This window comes from Coregonus lavaretus (genome assembly GCF_964263955.1).
Source record: "Coregonus lavaretus genome assembly, chromosome: 28".
Taxonomy (NCBI): Eukaryota; Metazoa; Chordata; class Actinopteri; order Salmoniformes; family Salmonidae; genus Coregonus; species Coregonus lavaretus.
The window spans coordinates 29,603,325-29,626,210 of record NC_140015.1 but is presented as its reverse complement, the minus strand read 5'-3'; the positions used below and the strand labels follow the sequence as shown (position 1 = coordinate 29,626,210).

Genomic DNA, 22,886 nt, shown 5'->3' with positions numbered 1-22,886 from the left:
CCTCAAACCTAAGGAAAACACACAAACTCTGCGTACTGGAGAAAAGACACCAAGGATTTGTTACAATGTTAAAAAATAAATAATAATAATAATAATACAAAAGGACATTCATTTGACTATGACAGGGAAGTTGAATGCCACTTTCTAGCCACAGTTCGTACATTTTCCGATGTGGGAAATCTGATTTCAATAACAGAGTGGCTTGGAGAGTATCCCTGGTGTGTTACTCTCAAATGCTATAAGTGCATCACCTGGGTTCTAGAATGCTTCAAAGAAATGAAGCTAAATCCAGTAATTTAGAAGGTCTGGACATGAATGTTTAAATATATCATAACTCTTTGCTTTTATGCAGATTAATTCTAAACTTCATGTCCAGACCTTCTATTATTTGACCTAGAGATTAAATAGATGAGTAGATGAGTACCGACTGGACCATCAGTATCAGACTGGACCATCAGTATCAGACTGGACCATCAGTATCAGACTGGACCATCAGTATCAGACTGGATCATCAGTATCAGACTGGACCATCTCTTGGACTATCCCAGGGGTGTTAAGAGTGGTTAGTTAACAAGGGTAGGTGTAAGTAGCCTGTAGCCATTCAACCACAGCCATGGCACAATGGGGTGGGAATCACATGTATGTTATTTACTATTGGCAGACAGGGTTAATGCATTGGGCTCAACCATACTATACACACACAAACACACACACACGCATGTGCAGCATGCGTGCATGCACACAAGCACATACGCAGGCAGACGCGCACACATGCAGACAAACACACGAGCACGTACGCACACACACGGAGAAGCAAGGGGCAGCAACTCAGAGCATCAGCCAATCATATCCTTACCATTACCTGCCTCTCAATCTCAGCTCACAGGCAGGGCGGCAGCTCACACATCTGCAATATTCCAATATTTACCCATCATGCATTTTTAATTAAATCACCACAATTACAGTGTATGGTGTGCGTGAGGCAATACTAAAGGCAGCGAGACCAGAATCCAAGTGAACCCTTCATTGTTACATTTCTCTCTCTGTGAAAGTCCTGATGAAATCACACAATGCTCGATTAGCTAGCATTGTCAGCAGCATATGATTTCATTGGTAGTTGGACAATAAACTGTGTCTGTTAATACAGTAGGAAGACTTCCTGTTGTGTTTGCTTTGTGTCACTGTATAATATCTAATACATTTGTGCTTAAACTTTTGATGTAGTGCTTTATTTGTAACTATGTCTGAAACAGACTTAGCCAGAGCTTGAAAAAAAGATTCTCAAAATGTCCTTCCGGGCCAAAGAAAGGATGCATAGATTACACGCAGTATAATATAATATTAGTAGAACACAAGTAATTGATAATCAACACATTGTCACCCTTGGGACTAAATGAATGCTGTTAGCACAGGCCCAGAGACAGTATTGTACACAGAGACAAATTCCAGTCTACATTGTTGAATAGCAATAATGTTTTTTTCTGATTTGGACTCTGAGCATATAATGGAATGTTTGGCAAACAAGGACATTTCCATTACTGCAGGATGTGTGTGTGTGTGTGGAAATAGGGCCAACAATACATCAGTATGTGCTACTGCAATACTGTGTGTGAGTCAGCCAGGGAGCATCCTGCTCTGCTTGGAACCTTGAGAGAATTCCTACCAGGAAAACAAACTCCTCTGTTGAGTTGGGTTTCCAGCTCTGATTATTATGGGAAGCTAATGAAGGAGCTGATTAGTGAACAATACACTGAAACTCTATCCTTATTTTAGTCATCCTTCTGTCCTTCCTTTCTCTGGATGCATTTTCTTTTTCTCAGAACTGCTTAGACTGTGTGTGTCCTACCTTCCAGAGATGTCCTTTCTCACCAGAGAGAAGGGATATGGGCTATGACTCTATTAGCTAGGACACACATACAGCACATATTGAGAGCTGGATTGAGTCCTCTGTTGTAAGGTATACTGGCCAACTAGCTTACCCAAGTAACACAAGTAAGTTTGTGTCATGACAGTTTAATATCCGGTATACAACTAAGTCATGAGTAGTTTGGATTGGGAAAGGATGGACGGTAACTTTACCGGTGATGACCTTGGAGGCGGAGCCGCAGGTCCCGTTGCTGTCGTCATTGGCGGGCGGCTGAGGGGGCGGGGGAACGTTAGGTCGGGGGCGTGGCTTCGGGGCCGGCCTGGTGGGGCGAGGGAGGGAGCCAGAGTGGAAGGAGGAGAGGGGGGTGAAGGGGGTGGAGGTTGGACCATCGTGAGGAGGGGTGCTAGGGGGTGTGGGAGTGTGGGGCGGAGAGGGGTCTGACTCCCCCTGAGACTGGGGGGCTTGTGGGTTCTGTGGGGGCGGGTGGCTGGGGGCGTGGATGGGGGTTTCTTTAACAGAGTGGTGTCGTGGGGTGATGAGGGGGTAGGGGTTGTTAGATGCAGGACTGTGGCCAGGGGTGTGGCCAGGGGTGGAGGCATTAGCTACAAAGGGGTTGGCCCGTTTGGGTGGGGCAGGGGCCTGCTTCTTAGTACCTGGGGAAGACACAGTAAAACCATGGATTTAAACTATGAAATCACACTGATCAAAGCACTGAAAAGTATGTGAGTTATAAAGGTCTGAGCATTCTGTCTGATTTTGATTGATGCTATTGTGGTCCTCTGTAGCTCAGTTGGTAGAGCATGGTGCTTGCAACGCAAGGATAGTGGGTTCGATTCCCGGCACCACCCATGTATGTATACATGACTAAGTTGTTATGGATAAAAGTGTCTACTAAATGGGATATACTATACTATTTGAAGTACATTGTGAGTTGTGTCAGTCTCTTCAGTGGAAACTTGTAGAGAGGTGTGGTTGAGTGGTCAGGTGCGTTGTCTCACCTCTGCGCACAATGTGGGGGCTGGGACCCCTGCATCCTGCCTGGGAGTGGGGCGTCCCCATGGTGAGCTGGGAGCCCCCGTTCCTCAGAGGAGGGGGGGTGGGGCCAGGGCTGTAAAGATAGAGGACAGGACAAACCCACTGTCACGTTCACCCGTCAGTCTACAAGCCAGGTCTCAACGCAAGTGATCACATGCAAAAACTGCATCACATGTCAGGGTTAGTCACTTCCTTGGCAATCATGTATAAGGACAGTTAGCCAGTTACATGAGTCAAATCATAACATGGAAAGATTAAAGACAATCACGTCTCTCAAATCAAGGTGCGTTTCCAACTGACACAAAACACTACAGGAAGTTCATTCGAGTTCAGGAAGTTCATTCAAGGAAACTAATTACAGTTGCACATGCATTGAGGATAACCAGAGCAGGAGTACCAAGCCTGCTTGGGATGATGCCAGCATGGTAAAGCCATAGGGCTGTGACTCAAGAGTTTGGGACGATCACAAAGCAAACATTAGACAACCACATGAAACACCTAGGCAGGCTTGGGGAGGGCTGACCAACAGACAAATATTCAGGAAGGCAGACACTTGAGGGAGCAGGACAATAGACAAGCTGCTTCCTGGATCACTAGGAGAGGCCTTTCAACAAACAGCTAAATCATTGGCTTTGGGACATCGGTTTGATTTACAGCGTACTTGATTACAACACATAGGCAGTATCAGCCTGCATAGAACATATATGGGACAACCAATGACAGAGTGAGTAGCTGTAGGTTGATCAATCAGGATCGACAGCAGGGCGGCGTGCAGCCTTCTGATTTCTGATTGGTGACAGGCGGGGAGGGACTCAGTCTCTACTTCCTCCTTACCTGCTCTCCTCAGCGCTGTGCTGGGTAAGAAGTAGAGGCTGTTGCCCTGGGGCCACCTGGGCCTCTGGTACCCCACCCTGACCTTGACCCCCAGCCAGGCCAGGTTGGCCAGCCTCTGTACTCCCACCCAGAGTTTGCTCCTGGGTCTGGGGCTCAGCCACAGGCTGGGTCTGGGGGACCCCTCCAGCCTCCGGCGGTGGTAGAGGGGGCTGGAAGGCGGGCGAAGAGGCATGATGGTGCTGTTTTCTATTTAGAGTGGCAGCTCTACGTGGGGTGGGGTTGGGGTCACCCAGTTTGTTAGGAGCGGGGCTATACAGGGGGGGAGAGGGGAGAGAGTGAGGGGTGAGGACACACCAATGACAACGTCAGAGAGGGGAGAGACAGACAGACAGAGAGAGAGAGAGAGAGAGAGAGAGAGAGAGAGAGAGAGAGAGAGAGAGAGAGAGAGAGAGAGAGAGAGAGAGAGAGAGAGAGAGAGAGAGAGAGAGAGAAAATGAGAGACAGGGACTGATACAGAAACAGAAAAAGAAAGACAGTTAAAAGAGAGACCACTCCACAGAGAGAGAGAAGAATGAGGTATTAACCAAAGGCCTTTACTGAAACGGAGTATCACATGATTCTAGTTCAAGTGACCTTCGAACTAGTGAACTTTGAGCTCCTGCCGTTTCTTACAGCGAGAGTATAGATAGATGCCAAGACAACAGAATAGAGTGACACAAAACATTCAACCAGTAACCTAAAACCTAGGTTTTAATAGAGTTGGCATATAGGATGTTCAAAGTGTTAAACATTGTTTTGTGACACAGCTTGATAAAAGTGTGATTCAAGACAAGTGAGAGTTAATCCTTATATATCCTGAAACAATGTGTTAATTTAAGAACAATTCTTAGTGAGAAAGTGTGGTTATTCATCACGTTCACCACTGTCCTCGGTTTAAACACATTTTATTGGTTCGTTTCTACAATCATCTTACATATCGGCAATACTGTAGTGTCAAAACACACACAAACACATTGGAATGGACTTTGAGAAACTGGGATTCTGGATTCACTATTGGATTCACAAACTGTCTCCTAGTGTATAGCTTGGACTTCGTTAAGAAGGCAGTGGCATCGGCTGTTCCTGCTCCCCAGCGGGCGTTTCTTTGACCGTGATGGACTCGTCAGCCACTACATAGAGGGCTGAGACGGCTGCTGCCCCCCTGGACTCCTGCCTGGTCAGTGTCCGGGGATGGGGGATGAGACCTGGGCTGGAACGGGGGCTGCTACGGGGGTAGGACAGGTACCTGTCTTTGCGAGGACTGTCCCTGTCCACCAGGCTGCTGGGGTGTCGCCTCTCGAAAGGTCCCGGATCAGGTTCAGGGGTCATGGCCACGAACATGCCCGACACGTTGAAGTCCACGTCTGATGAGAAGTGAAACACAGAGAGGTCAGCAAGCAAGACAAAGGGCATTTCCCGTTCTATGTCACGTGAGGAGTAACTTAGGAGTAACATAGTCACTTAGATAAAGACTTTCAGTAACACAATCCCTTCCCAGGTACAAGTAGAGGTCGCTTACCATCTGGGAAGAACCAGTCAGCGTGCTGGATGATGGGTTCTATGATGGCCACCACATGGACAGAGGTAGCAGCAGCCATCTCTGCCAGAGTCCTGAGGATACAGGGAGAGAGAGAGAGATCAATGAAACATCAAGCAAAATCAGTTGTTAGGAAATTAACTACTGTATCTATGTACTGTACAACACTATTCATGCTAATTATTGAACTCAAATGCAAGGGATGGATTTGTAGAAAAAAAGAAGGCAGGAAGCGTTGCTAAGGTACACAATAGTAGGTTTCTGTAGACAGAAGGTGCTCTTTGGTAAAAGGGGTAAATGGGTCATCACAAAGAAAGGAGGACCAAGGCTCTCTTCATATAATTAATTAAAATGCCTTTATTGGTATGGCATGTTCAATGGAAACAAAGGTTTGAAATGTGTTATCTTTGTTTCCATTGAACATGCCATACAAATAAAGTAATTTGTATTAATTAAATGAAGAGTGCCTTGGTCCTTTCTTTTTGATGCATGGGATGGATGTATATCCTCCTCAGTGTACTGCTCACCCCTCAGTCTTGGACCAGAGCAGGTTGGGTCCCAGCACTATGGCGATGTTACTGGGAGTCATCTTATTCACCTCACTGTCCTGGGCCAGCTTAGCTAGGAACTTTACCAGATACCTGCAAACAAAATCCCAAAGGGGGAATGAACCATTGACCTTCTGTGCATCTCATAAATAAATCACTTCTGGGAGCATATCATTGGAGTGGTGGACGTTTAAATGTTTCCAGCATGACACTCACCTGAAGTTGGCCTTGTGGTTCTTTGGCAAACCGTCACACGCCACCCACAAAGCTTGAAGCCTCCTGTCTGTGTCAGACACACTGTACAACACAACATTACATACACAAATAAGATGGTACAATGTTTCACAGTCTCTATAATAAACACCTGTTGGGTTTGGGTCGTATTCATTAGGGCACACCATAGCAAAACGCTTTGCAACAGAAAACCAAAATGAGCATTTCTTATTGGCCAATTCAGGTAGTACCTCCACGTTTCGGTCTGTTTTCTTCAGTTTTGTGCCTATTGAATACGACCATGACAGTGAATCAATGTGTACACAGGTGGATATGTGGTATTATTACTTGGAGGCTTGTGTCCACTCGTCATACAGTGCGAAGGTCATAAGGGGTTCAGGCAGCTCTCTGAGGTAAGACTTCAGAGCTCCTGGACAGAGACAGGGACAACACAACCACAAACATGGTGCATTATAGTACATGAACTGAATGGGGTTCAATTGTGCTTTTCGAAGTAGTGGGACTGTCCACCTAAAATACATGATAATTTTCAACTGAAATATACACCATTCCCACTGGACTGAATACGCTCTCAAATCCAAAGACTGCAGTTTGTATTGTCTTCCCCTCCGCACCTCCAAATTCAACCCCTGCATAGACTATTGAGAGTCAAGGGGAACGAAAACAACTTTACTGAGTGATGTAAGGGAAATGGGTCATACCAGCTACAGCATGGGGGTCAGAGTAAAACTCCTCTAACTGGGAGGTGGAACAGTCCAGCGCTGCCTTCAGCTTCTTTAGTTTGGAGGCCCCAGCAGCGATTCGGAACAGACCCTGAGAAGAGAGAGATACATTATTAAAGTTTGTAAATGGTTTTGTCTTCATAGCAAATGAGAACTGGTTCTCAACAAACTAACCATAGTTAGATACAAATATAAATGATGAAAAATGCCAATTTGAATTGAATTGAGAAGCTCTTTGAGGGGGAAATGGATGTCTGCTTTCTGTTCTAATATTAGAGAAGGCCGTCTGGTCTGGTATGACTGAGACAAGGAGAAGGAAGGAGGGAGAAAATAGATACCATCATTTCACATCTATAGAGATACGAGTCTTTGAGGTTGAGCGAAAGACATTCGCAACAACAGTTCTGACTGTCTGTAAAAAATAAAAACGAAAGTGTTACAGTTGAAAGCTTCCCTCCAAGGCACGAGGCTGGCTAACCAACCAAAGAACCAGACCACAGATGTCATCAGTACTACATTTACATTTTTACATTTTAGTCATTTAGCGGACGCTCTTATCCAGAGCGACTTACATGAGCAATTAGGGTTAAGTGCCTTGCTCAAGGGCACATCGGCAGGTTTTCACCTAGTCGGCTCGGGGATTAGAACCAGCAACCTTTCGGTTACTGGCACAGCGCTCTTAACCACTAAGCTACCTGCCGCCCTAGACTGCAGGCTCTTACTCAGCATGTCTGTGAAATGGCAATTGTCTAGTCGTCTGTCTGTAACAGTAACATGTTGGTTTTGATCAAAGGAGTGGGTAGTTTGCTACATATTAGATATGGATAGGGTGACTTACCCTCAATAACTAGTAGTGCATTGAGACCTAGTGAGAAGCACTATAAAAACGCTAGCCCAGGGTTCCCCAACTGGCGGCCGGTGGGCCAAATTATTTTAATTGTCCCCCCAAGTTTTTTGTTGGACATAAAAGACTGTAAAAACACCAGCAAATCAGCTCCAAGTGCTTTTAATTTTGGAAGTCTGTTCCAAAGTATTCCCACGCATAATAGAGAGCTAACCTGTATTTGATCGTATACAAATGTAAGGAAGGTTTGAAATTATTATGTTTTAGTCAAATATTATATCTATTTGGGCTTATTGCAGTCAATTTGAAGTGTACAAATTATTTGTAATTATGTTCTGGCCCCCTGAACATCCACTCAAGAAAAACTCTAGTTGATGATCCCTGCGCTAGTCCATTCTTTTCACCATCATCATCATGGTGATGGTTACCTCCTCCTTCATGCCAGTCTCCAGCAGCATCATGACACAGGCCTCTAAGGGCAGGGCGATCTCACGGTTACTCCTCTTCAGGTGCTCTTCCAAAGCCGTGCCGTACGCAGGCTTCTCCATCCACGAGTCTGTACACAGGGCACAAAATGGCCACTGGCGTAGGTCAGTTTCATTATCATGAACAGTATGTGAGGAAACATAGATTCTGTTCTGACTGCTAGGTTATTCCTGTCATTTTAGAGTACGACTAACAGATTAACTGATTGCTCACTAATAACCAACTTCATCTTAGCATGTAATGAATTGATCTGATCCAGAGTGAGACCAGGGCCTCTATTCAAAACGCGCTCAGAATAGGACTGCTGATCAAGGATCTGTTTAGCCTTTTAGTTCATAATGAATCAGCTTTATATGGACAGGGGAGTTACGGGTCAAGATGTGACTGTAGATGTTTTTAAGACAATAGAGCCGTTTTCACTCAAATCAAATTGAACCTGATTCAATCCAATTCCTATTTCATTAAGTCCGAGAAAGACTGCTCATTAGCACCGCTTTGTTTTACTGCTAAGGCAATGAAGTGCCAAGACTTAACAAACTGACGTCAGTTATGTCACTTGAGATTTTCTATTTTTATAACAAACCTTTACCAGACTCCGTTTCCTACTTAACATTACATGAATAGTTGGCTGTGCTTTGTGAATACTGGCTTTGAAATGAAAGAGACTGTTGATTAGAGGTAAAACATATCTGACCAAGGTGATGCAGTCAGAACATTCATTGCATGCAGTGAGAAAGCATTATGAATCAACATTCAGTTTAATTTATTATTATTATTTGATTTTTTACCTTAGTCTCTTGAGCATATTAATTGAAATGTGCATTCTTTTATCAAGAAAATTGTGTTAACAGGTTTTGATTCATTAAGGTTTCCTTTACCTTTCTGTGCCTGTATGGTCGGCAGGACTCCTTCCAGAGCAGCCAGAGACCTCCTGTGGTAGTCGGCCTGGGCCTCTACCAACTGAAACACATTCACATGGCATCACACACATTCACATGGTATCACACACATTCACATGGCATCACACACATTCACATGGTATCACACACATTCACATGGTATCACACACATTCACATGGTATCACACACATTCACATGGCATCACACACATTCACATGGCATCACACACATTCACATGGCATCACACACATTTACATGGTATCACACACATTTACATGGCATCACACACATTCACATGGTATCACACACATTCACATGGCATCACACACATTCACATGGTATCACACACATTCACATGGTATCACACACATTTACATGGTATCACACACATTCACATGGCATCACACACATTTACATGGTATCACACACATTCACATGGCATCACACACATTTACATGGTATCACACACATTTACATGGTATCACACACATTCACATGGTATCACACACATTCACATGGTATCACACACATTCACATGGTATCACACACATTCACATGGTATCACACACATTCACATGGTATCACACACATTCACATGGCATCACACACATTTACATGGTATCACACACATTCACATGGCATCACACATATTTACATGGTATCACACACATTCACATGGTATCACACACATTTACATGGTATCACACACATTCACATGGTATCACACACATTTACATGGTATCACACACATTCACATGGTATCACACACATTTACATGGTATCACACACATTCACATGGTATCACACACATTCACATGGTATCACACACATTCACATGGCATCACACACATTTACATGGTATCACACACATTCACATGGCATCACACACATTTACATGGTATCACACACATTCACATGGTATCACACACATTCACATGGTATAATAATAATAAATAATATCACACACATTCACATGGCATCACACACATTTACATGGTATCACACACATTCACATGGTATCAAACACATTTACATGGTATCACACACATTCAATGGCATCACACACATTCACATGGTATCACACACATTCACATGGCATCAAACACATTCACATGGTATCACACACATTCACATGGTATCACACACATTTATATTGTATCACGTATTGTGCCTTCAATTTATTCCAAATGCCACACCTTAAATTCCCTGTGGGACAAGAACGTTATTCAATCCAATACTACCCCACTCTTAACATAACATTTCAACTCATGAGATATTGTGGGTCAAATGTGATCTGAATGAAATGATGATGATGATGAGCTTATGATATAGTCAGGATGAAGAATACTCACAATGACATAGTAGCGGGCGTAGTTTCCCTCCTTGGAGGAGAAGTTATACATGTCAGCAGACAGCTGGTCCTTAGGAAGGAAGACGTGAACATTAGCATTTTGTCCCTCCAAATGTGGTGTAGACTTCAATTTTCAACCCGCTTTTTACCCAATCACCCAGTGAAATATGCATTAATAATATTGTTGCATATGGACTTGAGCCCATTTTAATATAATTGTAAAATGAGCCTAGCAGTAGTAATTATTGTGCCATGGGTTAGATGGAATAATCTATGTCCATTGTATTTGGGCAGAGGGAAAGTACAAAGGGCCTGTCTCTGAGGGCAAGAATGCTTCCATAAGGGTTGAATAGGAGACAATTGTTTGTAGTTAGAGCTGGTAGATCGTAATTACTGTTCTATAACACTGTCTAATATCTTTACTGTTTTATACCACTATATCCTTTTAATATGAGGATACAGCATATATATATTCTTAGGGATGAAAAGTAGTGTTAGGTTTAAGCTCTTTGTGTATGAGAAGAGTAATTATCTAGTGGACCGCGGTAGACTGCAAGAATGTGCACTCCCTATAACTGAAGGCCTCTCCTGACTGATAAGAAGTCCTGTGAGAGGCGTGGAGGAGTACCGGACTCAAGCTGGGTCGATAACACCACCTGCCCAGCCCAGGGGGTTCTGTTTGGGAAGGGGGGCCTAGTCGGAGGTTATAGATATATGTGCTTGTGAAGTTGTATCTTGTCTTGAAGCTGCAACACCCAGTGTGGTTAATAAATCTAGCCTGAGCTTTCTTTGGTATCTGTCTGGATTATTGAACCAGAACTTAGAACCTAACAATATGAATAGCATGTATAGGTAACTGACAGCACAGTCACAACCCTTTAATAACATAGCCCTAATAACATGTATGTCAGGCTCTGTCACAATAACCCTCTGTTCAGCCAGGTCATCAGATATGATCCTGTCATGATTAAGAAGCCTTAGCTGGAATGTGCCGCCATTTTTCAAATTTACCTTCAGTCATTAGAGCAGGAAGGTATTCCCAACTTCCCAAGGTCATCTAGGAATACTGGGAATACCAGGTGTGTGCTCTCATGCTGCCCTGTACTGTCCCTAGACTTCCCTTTTTACTGAGAGGTTTTTCATAGTGCTGGAAACCTGCAAAATGCCCTGGAAACCTGTTTCTACCACTTTGCCCACCAATTACATCCTCTGTTGTATGTGCACATTTGGTGCCAATATATATATATCATTCTCCCTTAAATGATAAATAATATAAGTTCAATACGCTATAAAATTGAACATTTCAGCGGAGACACTTGATATGGCGAATCAATCTGTAAAAACCACTACCTACTTTGCACATCTCCACTTTGTTCAGGGCCTCGTCCATCTCGTCTTTGAGAGTCTCAGCCTTGGCGGCCGTGGCCTGGTTGTTGGTGGAAAAGTGAATAGACTTGCTTGCCTGCGACCACCTGGAGCAAAAAAATATATATTATGGAGATTTGGAACTTTGTCTCATCTACGTGTGCACATAGAGTCAAATCTTAACTTGAAAAATGCACATACAATGTGTATTTGGCATAGCCTTATGATTGGGGTTCTAGTCCAGTACCTGGCTCTGGGGTTCAATCCAGAACCTGGCTCTGGGGTTCTAGTCCAGTACCTGGCTCTGGGGTTCTAGTACAGTACCTGGCTCTGGGGTTCTAGTACAGTACCTGGCTCTGGGGTTCTATTACAGTACCTGGCTCTGGGGTTCTAGTCCAGTACCTGGCTCTGGGGTTCTAGTCCAGTACCTGGCTCTGGGGTTCTAGTACAGTACCTGGCTCTGGGGTTCTGGTCCAGTACCTGGCTCTGGGGTTCTAGTCCAGTACCTGGCTCTGGGGTTCTAGTACAGTACCTGGCTCTGGGGTTCTAGTCCAGTACCTGGCTCTGGGGTTCTATTACAGTACCTGGCTCTGGGGTTCTAGTCCAGTACCTGGCTCTGGGGTTCTAGTCCAGTACCTGGCTCTGGGGTTCTATTACAGTACCTGGCTCTGGGGTTCTAGTCCAGTACCTGGCTCTGGGGTTCTAGTCCAGTACCTGGCTCTGGGGTTCTAGTCCAGTACCTGACTCTGGGGTTGTAGTACAGTACCTGGCTCTGGGGTTCTATTCGAGTACCTGGCTCTGGGGTTCTAGTCCAGTACCTGGCTCTGGGGTTCTAGTCCAGTACCTGGCTCTGGGGTTCTAGTCCAGTACCTGGCTCGGGGGTTCTAGTCCAGTACCTGGCTCTGGGGTTCTAGTCCAGTACCTGGCTCTGGGGTTCTATTGCAGTACCTGGCTCTGGGGTTCTAGTCCAGTACCTGGCTCTGGGGTTCTAGTCCAGTACCTGGCTCTGGGGTTCTAGTCCAGTACCTGGCTCTGGGGTTGTAGTACAGTACCTGGCTCTGGCTGAGTCATAGTCTAGGACTAGCTTAGCCAGCTGTTTCCTCTGTTTCAGGATGTTGGGAATGTCCACCTGGGCAGGTATGGGAGTAACACGTTTTATTGTAGTGAAAACATGTATTATGTAGTAAAACAGTACTGTATTAAAACAGAAGCAAGGTGAAATGACCTTGGGATCTGTATTACTTGATCACCATTGACATGCTCAGTGTTATCAATGCCAGGATAAGATATGGAGAGTGTTGGTGGTCACCTCTGCTAGCTGGTTGAGAGGTTCCAGGATCTCTCTCTCTAGCTGGACCTCGTGTTGCATCAGCTCAGACGCTAGTCTGTTCTCTGCCTCCCCACACACATCCATCATCTTACTGCCAACACACACACACACACACACACACACACACACACACACACACACACACACAGAGAGATATAGAGAAAGACACACAGACACACACAGAGACATGCATGCACACAAGCACACGTAAACACACACATATACACAGATAAACAGAGAGAAAGAGGACAGAGAGAGAGAGACAACGTTATCACTGCATTATCATTCCTAAAGCTGAGAGTAATAGGTACTGTAGGAATACCACAAACACATTAAAGGCCTTTTAAGCATCCATATCCATCCCTGTATAACTCTCACTAGCTTAGTCCTGGGATCTGTTCATATTCTGTGCTTATGGACTAACTTTCTCAACGGAATATTTCTGAATCTGCATGTTCAACATGTCCAAACAATAGATATCATTGGCTGGTTTCCCAAATACAGATGTAGCCTAGTCTTGGACTGAGAACCATGGAGGATCTCCATTGTACCTGGGAAACCGGCCCCATATACGTCTGCAGTCATTGCTCCACACTCACCCAATCAGTGTTTCCTCCCCCAGCTGGCTTCCTCCATCCTGCATGGCCTGGGACAGCGCTGACAGAGGGAGCTTTTTCTGTGGCAGGAAACACAAGGCATCATGGGATTTGTAGTTAAATTGCTCAACACAAGACATGTTACTGTATCATCTTTCATCTCGGACACCTAGAACAAAAATATTGTGTAATGCGTCAGATGCTCTATTAACTTCTGTAGGGATACATGTTTGTACTAATGAGACTAGTGAAGTGAACACGCCTCTAAACAGAAACTCTCAGCCGTACCTGTCCATGAGATATTTTATCATCTTAGGTCTTCTGAAGAACCATGAGTAGCTGTCTTTCTCAAGTCAAAGCAAAAATGTTGGACGATAAAAAAATTATGTTTCGAACACGAGATAAGAGGACAATTCTGGAGTGAAAGTAATGACAGGGAATTGACAGTCATATCAGTAATGTTGCATCACTGGGGCGGGTCTGGCTAACAGTATTTTGGAAAGATAGTGGAGGGTTTGGAGAGAGGCCTACTTCACATGTCTGTCCACTGAGTCTATCCTCTGTTATTTCGTGAGAGATGTTGTGTTGTGATTGCAGAGGAGAGAGAACATTGCTAACATCACTCATTGCGATGATGTCTAACTTGTCTCAGTCTCCTTTCTCTAGTGCTCCAAACCTAACTTGAAATAACTCAAATTACAGTAATTGCACATCTTTCATTGACATTAGTATGTGGTTAACGTGGATGTCTGAGTTAGAGGTAAGAGCTGTTCACAACACATCTCCCTGAGAAGAGGAGAGGGTGAGAAGGAGAGATAGAAGAGGAGATGGTGAGAAGGAGAGATAGAAGAGGAGATGGTGAGAAGGAGAGATAGAAGAGGAGAGGGTGAGAAGGAGAGATAGAAGAGGAGAGGGTGAGAAGGAGAGATAGAAGAGGAGAGGTAGAGAAGGAGAGATAGAAGAGGAGAGGGTGAGAAGGAGAGATAGAAGAGGAGATGGTGAGAAGGAGAGATAGAAGAGGAGATGGTGAGAAGGAGTGATAGAAGAGGAGAGGGTGAGAAGGAGAGATAGAAGAGGAGAGGTAGAGAAGGAGAGATAGAAGAGGAGAGGGTGAGAAGGAGAGAGAAGAGGAGAGGGTGAGAAGGAGTGATAGAAGAGGAGAGGTAGAGAAGGAGAGATAGAAGAGGAGAGGGTGAGAAGGAGAGATAGAAGAGGAGAGGGTGAGAAGGAGTGATAGAAGAGGAGAGGTAGAGAAGGAGAGATAGAAGAGGAGAGGGTGAGAAGGAGAGATAGAAGAGGAGAGGGTGAGAAGGAGAGATAGAAGAGGAGAGGGTGAGAAGGAGTGATAGAAGAGGAGAGGGTGAGAAGGAGAGATAGAAGAGGAGAGGGTGAGAAGGAGAGATAGAAGAGGAGAGGGTGAGAAGGAGAGATAGAAGAGGAGAGGGTGAGAAGGAGTGATAGAAGAGGAGAGGTAGAGAAGGAGAGATAGAAGAGGAGAGGTAGAGAAGGAGAGATAGAAGAGGAGAGGTAGAGAAGGAGAGATAGAAGAGGAGAGGTAGAGAAGGAGAGATAGAAGAGGAGAGGGTGAGAAGGAGAGATAGAAGAGGAGAGGTAGAGAAGGAGTGATAGAAGAGGAGAGGGTGAGAAGGAGTGATAGAAGAGGAGAGGGTGAGAAGGAGAGATAGAAGAGGAGAGGGTGAGAATGAGTGATAGAAGAGGAGAGGGTGAGAAGGAGAGATAGAAGAGGAGAGGGTGAGAAGGAGAGATAGAAGAGGAGAGGGTGAGAAGGAGAGATAGAAGAGGAGAGGTAGAGAAGGAGTGATAGAAGAGGAGAGGTAGAGAAGGAGAGATAGAAGAGGAGAGGGTGAGAAGGAGAGATAGAAGAGGAGAGGTAGAGAAGGAGAGATAGAAGAGGAGAGGGTGAGAAGGAGTGATAGAAGAGGAGAGGGTGAGAAGGAGAGATAGAAGAGGAGAGGGTGAGAAGGAGAGATAGAAGAGGAGAGGTAGAGAAGGAGAGATAGAAGAGGAGAGGGTGAGAAGGAGTGATAGAAGAGGAGAGGGTGAGAAGGAGAGATAGAAGAGGAGAGGGTGAGAAGGAGAGATAGAAGAGGAGAGGGTGAGAAGGAGAGATAGAAGAGGAGAGGGTGAGAAGGAGAGATAGAAGAGGAGAGGGTGAGAAGGAGTGATAGAAGAGGAGAGGGTGAGAAGGAGAGATAGAAGAGGAGAGGGTGAGAAGGAGAGATAGAAGAGGATGAGGAGGTAGAGAAGGAGATTGTCCTTACGTGTCTCTTTTCTGCGTCTGTTCCGATGTGACCCTGTAGACAGGTGACCAGTCTCTTGTGTGCGTTGTGGGACACTAGACGGACCAGCTCCATGCGCCTCTCAATCTGCAATCACACATACACACTCATGATGGTGGGCAGGTCAGAAGAAACACAAATGAACATAAGCAAAAACACACTCACACTCCATCACAAAACACATAATAGAATGGTACCGCAATATAGTCTTTCTCTATATCAGTGCTCTCCAACCCTGTTCCTGGAGAGCTACCCTCCTGTAGGTTTAAACTCCAACCCTGTTCCTGGAGAGCCACCCTCCTGTAGATTTTAACTCCAAACCTGTTCCTGAAAAGTTACCCTCCTGTAGGTTTTAACTCTAACCCTATTCCTGGAGAGCTACCCTCCTGACACCCCTGATCTATACGGTTGTTGTACCAATGTTTTTGCATTTCTGTTTCATTCAAATAGATATATACTGTATGTCCATTGCATAATGATTATAGACCTAGTTATGTGAAATGATTGAGTGGAAGAAGCTGGTTTGATTGACTGGCTCCTCCTGGTTACCATCTGGTCACGGTTATTCACAGCCCTACATGATGTGTCTTAACTGTCAGCTCTGACAGACAGATAGAGGGCTGTTGAGGGAAAACCAGCAGGATTTATACATATAGTCCTCTCTACAGGGAGCAGAGCTAGGCTACATTATATTATCTTAATATTTATGCAAGTCAGGTTAGAGAGATCAGTGAACAGTTAGTACCAGGACCCTATCAATGCAAAGCAGAAGACTGATGTATTATTTCAATATCACACTATCACCTTCAATATCACACTATCCCCTTCAATATCACACCAGCATCTTCAATATCACACCATCCCCTTCAATATCACACTATCACCTTCAATATCACACTATCAACTTCAATATCACACTATCCCCTTCAATATCACACTATCACCTTCAATATCACACTGTCACCTTCAATATCACACTATCACCTTCAATATCACACTATCAACTTCAATATCACACTATCAACTTCAATATCACACTATACCCTTCACTAGCACACTATCACCTTCAAAAGCACACTATCACCTTCACTAGCACACTATCACCTTCACTAGCACACTATCCCCTTCACTAGCACACTATCCCCTTCAAAAGCACACTATCCCCTTCACTAGCTCACTATTCCCTTCACTAGCACACTATCACCTTCAATAGCACATTATCCTCTTCAAAAGCACACTATCACCTTCAATAACACACTATCACCTTCAATAGCACACTATCCCCTTCACTAGCACACTATCCCCTTCACTAGCACACTATCACCTTCAATAGCACACTATCCCCTTCACCAGCACACTATCACCTTCAATAGCACACTATCCCCTTTACTAGCACACTATCCCCTTCACTAGCACACTATCACCTTAAATAGCACACTATCCCCTTCACCAGCACACTATCACCTTCAATAGCACACTATCCCCTTTACTAGCACACTATCCCCTTCACTAGCACACTATCACCTTCAATAGCACACTATCACCTTCAATAGCACACTATCCCCTTCAAAAGCACACAATCACCTTCAATAGCACACTATCACCTTCAATAGCACACTATCCCCTTCACTAGCACACTATCCCCTTCACTAGCACACTATCACCTTCAATAGCACATTATCCTCTTCAAAAGCACACTATCACCTTCAATAGCACACTATCACCTTCAATAGCACACTATCCCCTTCACTAGCACACTATTACCTTCAATAGCACACTATCACCTTCAATAGCACACTATCCCCTTCCCTAGCACACTATCCCCTTCCCTAGCACACTATCCCCTTCACTAGCACACCAACCCCTTCACTAGCACACTATCCCCTTCACTAGCACACTATCCTCTTCACTAGCACACTATCATCTTCACTTTCTGGATTTTTTTTCTCATTTTGTCTGTCATAGTTGACGTGTACCTATGATGAAAATTACAGGCCTCATCTTTTTAAGCGGGAGAACTTGCACAATTGGTGGCTGACTAAATACTTTTTTTCCCCACTGTATGCATTCACTAACTATAAGTCGCTCTGGATAAGAGCGTCTGCTAAATGACTAAAATGTAAATGTAATGATTAGAAAAAGTCACACAAAAAAGGCATTGTTTCTTGCCTTAAGCTGTGCATCATTCACAAGTGATAATATATAAATCACAAGTGATAGGCTAATATTGTCACCCATCAGACAATTCTTGATTTAATCTTGTCTTTACATATACTAAATAATATATGTGTGAAATTCGTTTTGATTTAGAATGGACCATTATCATGCACCTGTCTCGAAAACAGGGGCAGGCGAAAAAATGTCATCTCTACACTTAAATAGCGAATGGAGGACGCTTTTCCTGTGGTCCATTTTCATGCCAGCCAGGTAGGCTATACTCCTGTTGTAAAGATAAGCAATATGCTTAATATTTGTTTAATATTAGGAAAGTTGTGAAATAAATATAGTAGGCCTAGCCTATAGAAAGCTGATCGGATCCTCCTCTTTTTACATTTACATTACATTTTAGTCATTTAGCAGACGCTCTTATCCAGAGCGACTTACAGTTAGTGAGTGCATACATTATATATTTTTTTCCATACTGGCCCCCCATGGGAATCGAACCCACAACCCTGGCGCTGCAAACACCATGCTCTACCAATATCCCTGCCGGCCATTCCCTCCCCTACCCTGGACGACGCTGGGCCAATTGTGCGCCGCCCCATGGGTCTCCCGGTCGCGGCCGGCTACGACAGAGCCTGGATTCGAACCAGGATCTCTAGTGGCACAGCTAGCACTGCGATGCAGTGCCTTAGACCACTGCACCACTTAGACCAGAGGCCATCACTCTGTTTTCTCCCGCAATTGCATAGCTTATAGAAATGTTGCGCAACATGAGCTCATGGGCTCTCATGAAGTGTTTGATTAGATTTTCAATGACATTTGCATTGATGTCAGATTGATTAGGTGACAATAGAGTGCTGAGCAGGGACGGCTTGTTCAATAGGGCGATATGGGCGACGCACTGCCAAACGGGAAAAGGAAGGGATTTTTTTTCTAATCAATTATAAAAAAAATATATATAAAAAAAAAATTATAATTTTTTTTTATAAATTTATAAAAAATTATATCACGGCAACAGCAGTTATCAGTGTTCACGTCTGATCTGACAGCCACTAAATGTCAAATCAGGCTAAAGTCGTGCTTCAAATGGCCCCGCCCGTTTTTTGGGCGATTTCAGTCAGGTTGAAAATCGCCCAGAAGTCTCTCATAGCCTGTCATGTAAAATCTATTTTTTTCACATTTCAAAGCTTTCAATACATTCTCTATGGGTGTCTGTGGGCTTGCACTTACGCGCTTTCGTCATACATAACGTAACCACGAATGAACGTAACTAAGAAAAGACCAGGTAGCAGCCTCAATCAATTCACTACTACTATCAAAATGGCTAGGCTTCAGTCCAACTCGATTGTGTCTTTGAAAGAAGTTCCTTTTTGTCGGCGAACAAATTAAGATAAATTGGCAACGAAACAATTAGGACCTCCCAGACCAAATTTAATAATTCAACAGGTTTCTACTAAAGGCGGAAAGTCCTACACCCGAGGATTTTCCAAAAATTGGTACGAACGAAAAAAGACATTGCCACTCACTCAACTGGATGACGAGGGATACAGGCTAGCTGTCCGCCGCCACAACGATGAGGTTAGTGTTGATAATCACAAGTTTACTGGATGTGGATATGGTGTAATAAAGGCAGTTTATTCAGAGGTAAATATATCTGGAATCGCGTTCACGGACCCGTTCGTCAAACTCTTAGGGAGCTATAAATTAAGCCCCATTACTTACCATATCAGATAAGAGAAATTGCTGCAGCTACATATATTTTACATCCTGGCCCTACATAGTTCACTATTTGCATCACTTACCAAAATATTACATGTGGTCATATATGCTTGGAAAGTGGAGATGCCATAGAACGTCAAAAAAGTAAACATTGCTGGAGACACATTGTCGTTTTGGAGAAGACATCGCGTTTGCTAGCGAAGAGATTTGTTGTGGCAAATGAACTTGGCCTGGGAATTGCCAGGAACCTCACGATAAGATATATGCATCAGCATTGCGAGTCTCATGATTCTATACGTATTGCGATTCGATACTGTGATTTTATTGCGCACCATATGTCTGTTGCAGAGGGATCAGAAAGCCATGAGAACGAGTTTTGATCAGTCATGGAAATAAAAGTGCTGAAAACTAATTGGCTCCCAATGTGAAAAGATTGAGAACAAGCTATGAAGGAACAATAATGGTGTTTTGGTGCAGGTACAGCCAACTAGCGCTAAAATATTGCGATATTGTCAATACAGTATATCGTAAAGTATCACTGTAACTCGATTTCTTTCACCCCAATCCCTCAAATTAACGGTAAATAACTGAATTGTTTGCCCCACATTTAGCTAAGATGATTAGCTAGCCAGCTAAAATGTTTTATTTAGTTAGCAGTCGCATCTACAATAGTTTACTGTCAATAACATGTCTCCAAAAATGACGTGGTGTCTCCAATTGTGTTGACATTTTACAATTGCAATGCGCATCCATGAGTATCCACTTTCTGTAGCTCAGCTGGTAGAGCATGGTGCTTGTAACGCCAAGGTAGTGGGTTCGATCCCCGGGACCACCCATACACAAAAATGTATGCACGCATGACTGTAAGTCGCTTTGGATAAAAGCGTCTGCTAAATGGCATATTATTATTATTATTATTATTATCTGAAGAGAGCCCCGAAACATTGTGTGCAGACATTTTATGCAATAAATGAAGTAGGTTCAATCTAGTAGTTCTGATCTTCTGATTGGTCCTGATGAGTTGGGCGAGGTCACCTCCAGGCTACTGTCACTGTTGCATTGGCTCTGAGTCGGGTTCTCTGTCTTCAAATGTTCAGCCTAAGAGAGGGGATTTTTGTGTGTGTGTGTGTGTGTGTTTAACAGTGATGATGTGTGTGTGTGTGTGTGTGTTTAACAGTGATGATGTGTGTGTGTGTGTGTTTGTGTGTGTGTGTCCTCAGAGCAAGAACTCGTGAGTTGGAAGAACTGAGAGGCCTATGGCGTGGGTGTTGTCCTTGGCCACCTGCTGACAAGGCTGACAAGATAGGACCCTTTTGTCCATTGTTATTGGATAGGAACAGAACTTATAACCAGCTCCTGACCTAAATAGATCTTAGCACAACATTTTACTCAACATATCATATTCCATATTCACTATAACAAATATATTTACTACGACATTAGCAAGAACCGCCACATCCTCAGCCGGCTAATCCAGTGTGTGAAGTTTTGCGGAGTGTTTGAGTTAGCTTTGCGAGGCAAAGATGAAACTGAGGGCTCCACCAACCCTGGTAAGCCAACACTTTTGAGATCAGTCAATAAATGCTTCTGGTATTGACTTATATGCTGCCCCTGTCTTCATGTTGTTGCTGGACATATCTTTTTTTTAAATGTGTGTAGGTCACCTAAATCATCAGAAAAATTGCCCCTCCTGAGAATTTTTTCAGGAGCCGCCACTGGTGCTGAGTACCAGGCAGTTAGCAAGTTTGGTAGGATAGTAATGACCATCAGCAGCATCAGAGCTTGGAGAAGCCTAATTACCGTGACTAAACGGTCACGTGGAATTTGATTGCCTTCATGACTCATGATCGCCAGTGTGGCGGTAATACAGTCACCGCAACAGCTCTAGTCCACACCCACACTCCACTGTGCTCTATTTCAGTATATACTTTTGGTATGGGGTTTTGATCAAATGATCATATTTATCAAACTGTTACAGTCCACAACCTTGAAAAAGGAAGTGGAAATGCAATGAGGGATGTGTTAATGACTCGGAGGGGATCTAAGTATAGGCTAAATATGTGCCTTTGTGGTCCATACCCTATATCAGGGGTATTCAACTCTTACCCTACGAGGCCCGGGGCCTGCTGGTTTTCTGTTCTACCTGATAATTAATTCCACACACCTGGTGTCCCAGGTCTAAATCAGTCCCTGATTAGAGGGGAACAATTCAAAAATGCAGTGGAACTGGCTTCGAGGTCCAGAGTTGAGTTTGAATGCCCTAAATTATGTCGTTTTAGTATGAGCCTGTAAAGAAATCATCATATTCAACAAACTATTATAGTCCACAAACTAAACGACTGTATAAAAAGGAAGTGAAAATGCCGTGATGCTTGTCTTGGTGAAGCAGGGGGTTTTAACTATAAAGATTTGCTTATGAGGTCCACACACAGTGGCCTTCTTAGTGTAGTTCCTGTATGGGACTATGAGCAAAAGTATTACAGTCAGCAAACTATCATATTCCAAGCAAATGAAAACGCAACGACATACGTGTAACTAAAGGAGGGGGCTCTGTAGGATAGTGATTTACCTATGCAGTCCACAGTATTCTGATGAACTATCAGTATGAGTGTGTTGTTGTCTGGTGCTAAGTGTTTACTTCCTCTTCCTGTTTCACTGTAACCACCCAGCTGGCTCTGCCTCTTCAGCCACGTCATTGGCTGAGAGACCCCTCTCTCTGACTGTATCTCCAACCTTTATTGTACCTCTCTCACACACCCTCTCTCTCTCCCCACTCTCTCAATCCCATGCATTTCCCTCCAGCTGCTTCTCCATGCCAGCTGTCCTGAAGATCTCTCTCTCTGTCTGGATCCAATTGATTCACTGTAACAGTGATCCTGGGCTGTGATTCATGCCTGCTAGTAATAACTGTAATGTATGACAGCTCTATTGGATCCCTCATCACTGGGTGCCAGGGTGCCGGAGTAGGGCTGCGTCCCAAATGGCAAACCCTTTACCAGAATAGTGTACTACTTTG

At 44.0% G+C, this 22,886-nt stretch overlaps 1 protein-coding gene across 1 annotated transcript in view; it reads right to left on the bottom strand.

Annotated features, from left to right (window-relative positions):
• Window positions 1–22,886, bottom strand: part of LOC311104552 (rho GTPase-activating protein 17-like) — an 89,340-nt gene that overhangs the window by 2,051 nt on the left and 64,403 nt on the right. The window contains exons 3-19 of the mRNA XM_084146420.1: window positions 15,971–16,075; window positions 13,692–13,768; window positions 13,072–13,183; window positions 12,815–12,891; window positions 11,752–11,869; window positions 10,399–10,467; window positions 9,025–9,106; window positions 8,089–8,216; window positions 6,796–6,907; window positions 6,422–6,503; window positions 6,077–6,157; window positions 5,840–5,953; window positions 5,295–5,386; window positions 5,022–5,139; window positions 3,737–4,045; window positions 2,866–2,975; window positions 2,080–2,520 (exon numbers count right to left, since the gene is read on the bottom strand). Coding sequence (XP_084002546.1) covers window positions 2,080–2,520; window positions 2,866–2,975; window positions 3,737–4,045; window positions 5,022–5,139; window positions 5,295–5,386; window positions 5,840–5,953; window positions 6,077–6,157; window positions 6,422–6,503; window positions 6,796–6,907; window positions 8,089–8,216; window positions 9,025–9,106; window positions 10,399–10,467; window positions 11,752–11,869; window positions 12,815–12,891; window positions 13,072–13,183; window positions 13,692–13,768; window positions 15,971–16,075 — 2,227 coding nt within the window. The remainder of the gene's footprint in view (window positions 1–2,079; window positions 2,521–2,865; window positions 2,976–3,736; window positions 4,046–5,021; window positions 5,140–5,294; window positions 5,387–5,839; window positions 5,954–6,076; window positions 6,158–6,421; window positions 6,504–6,795; window positions 6,908–8,088; window positions 8,217–9,024; window positions 9,107–10,398; window positions 10,468–11,751; window positions 11,870–12,814; window positions 12,892–13,071; window positions 13,184–13,691; window positions 13,769–15,970; window positions 16,076–22,886) is intronic.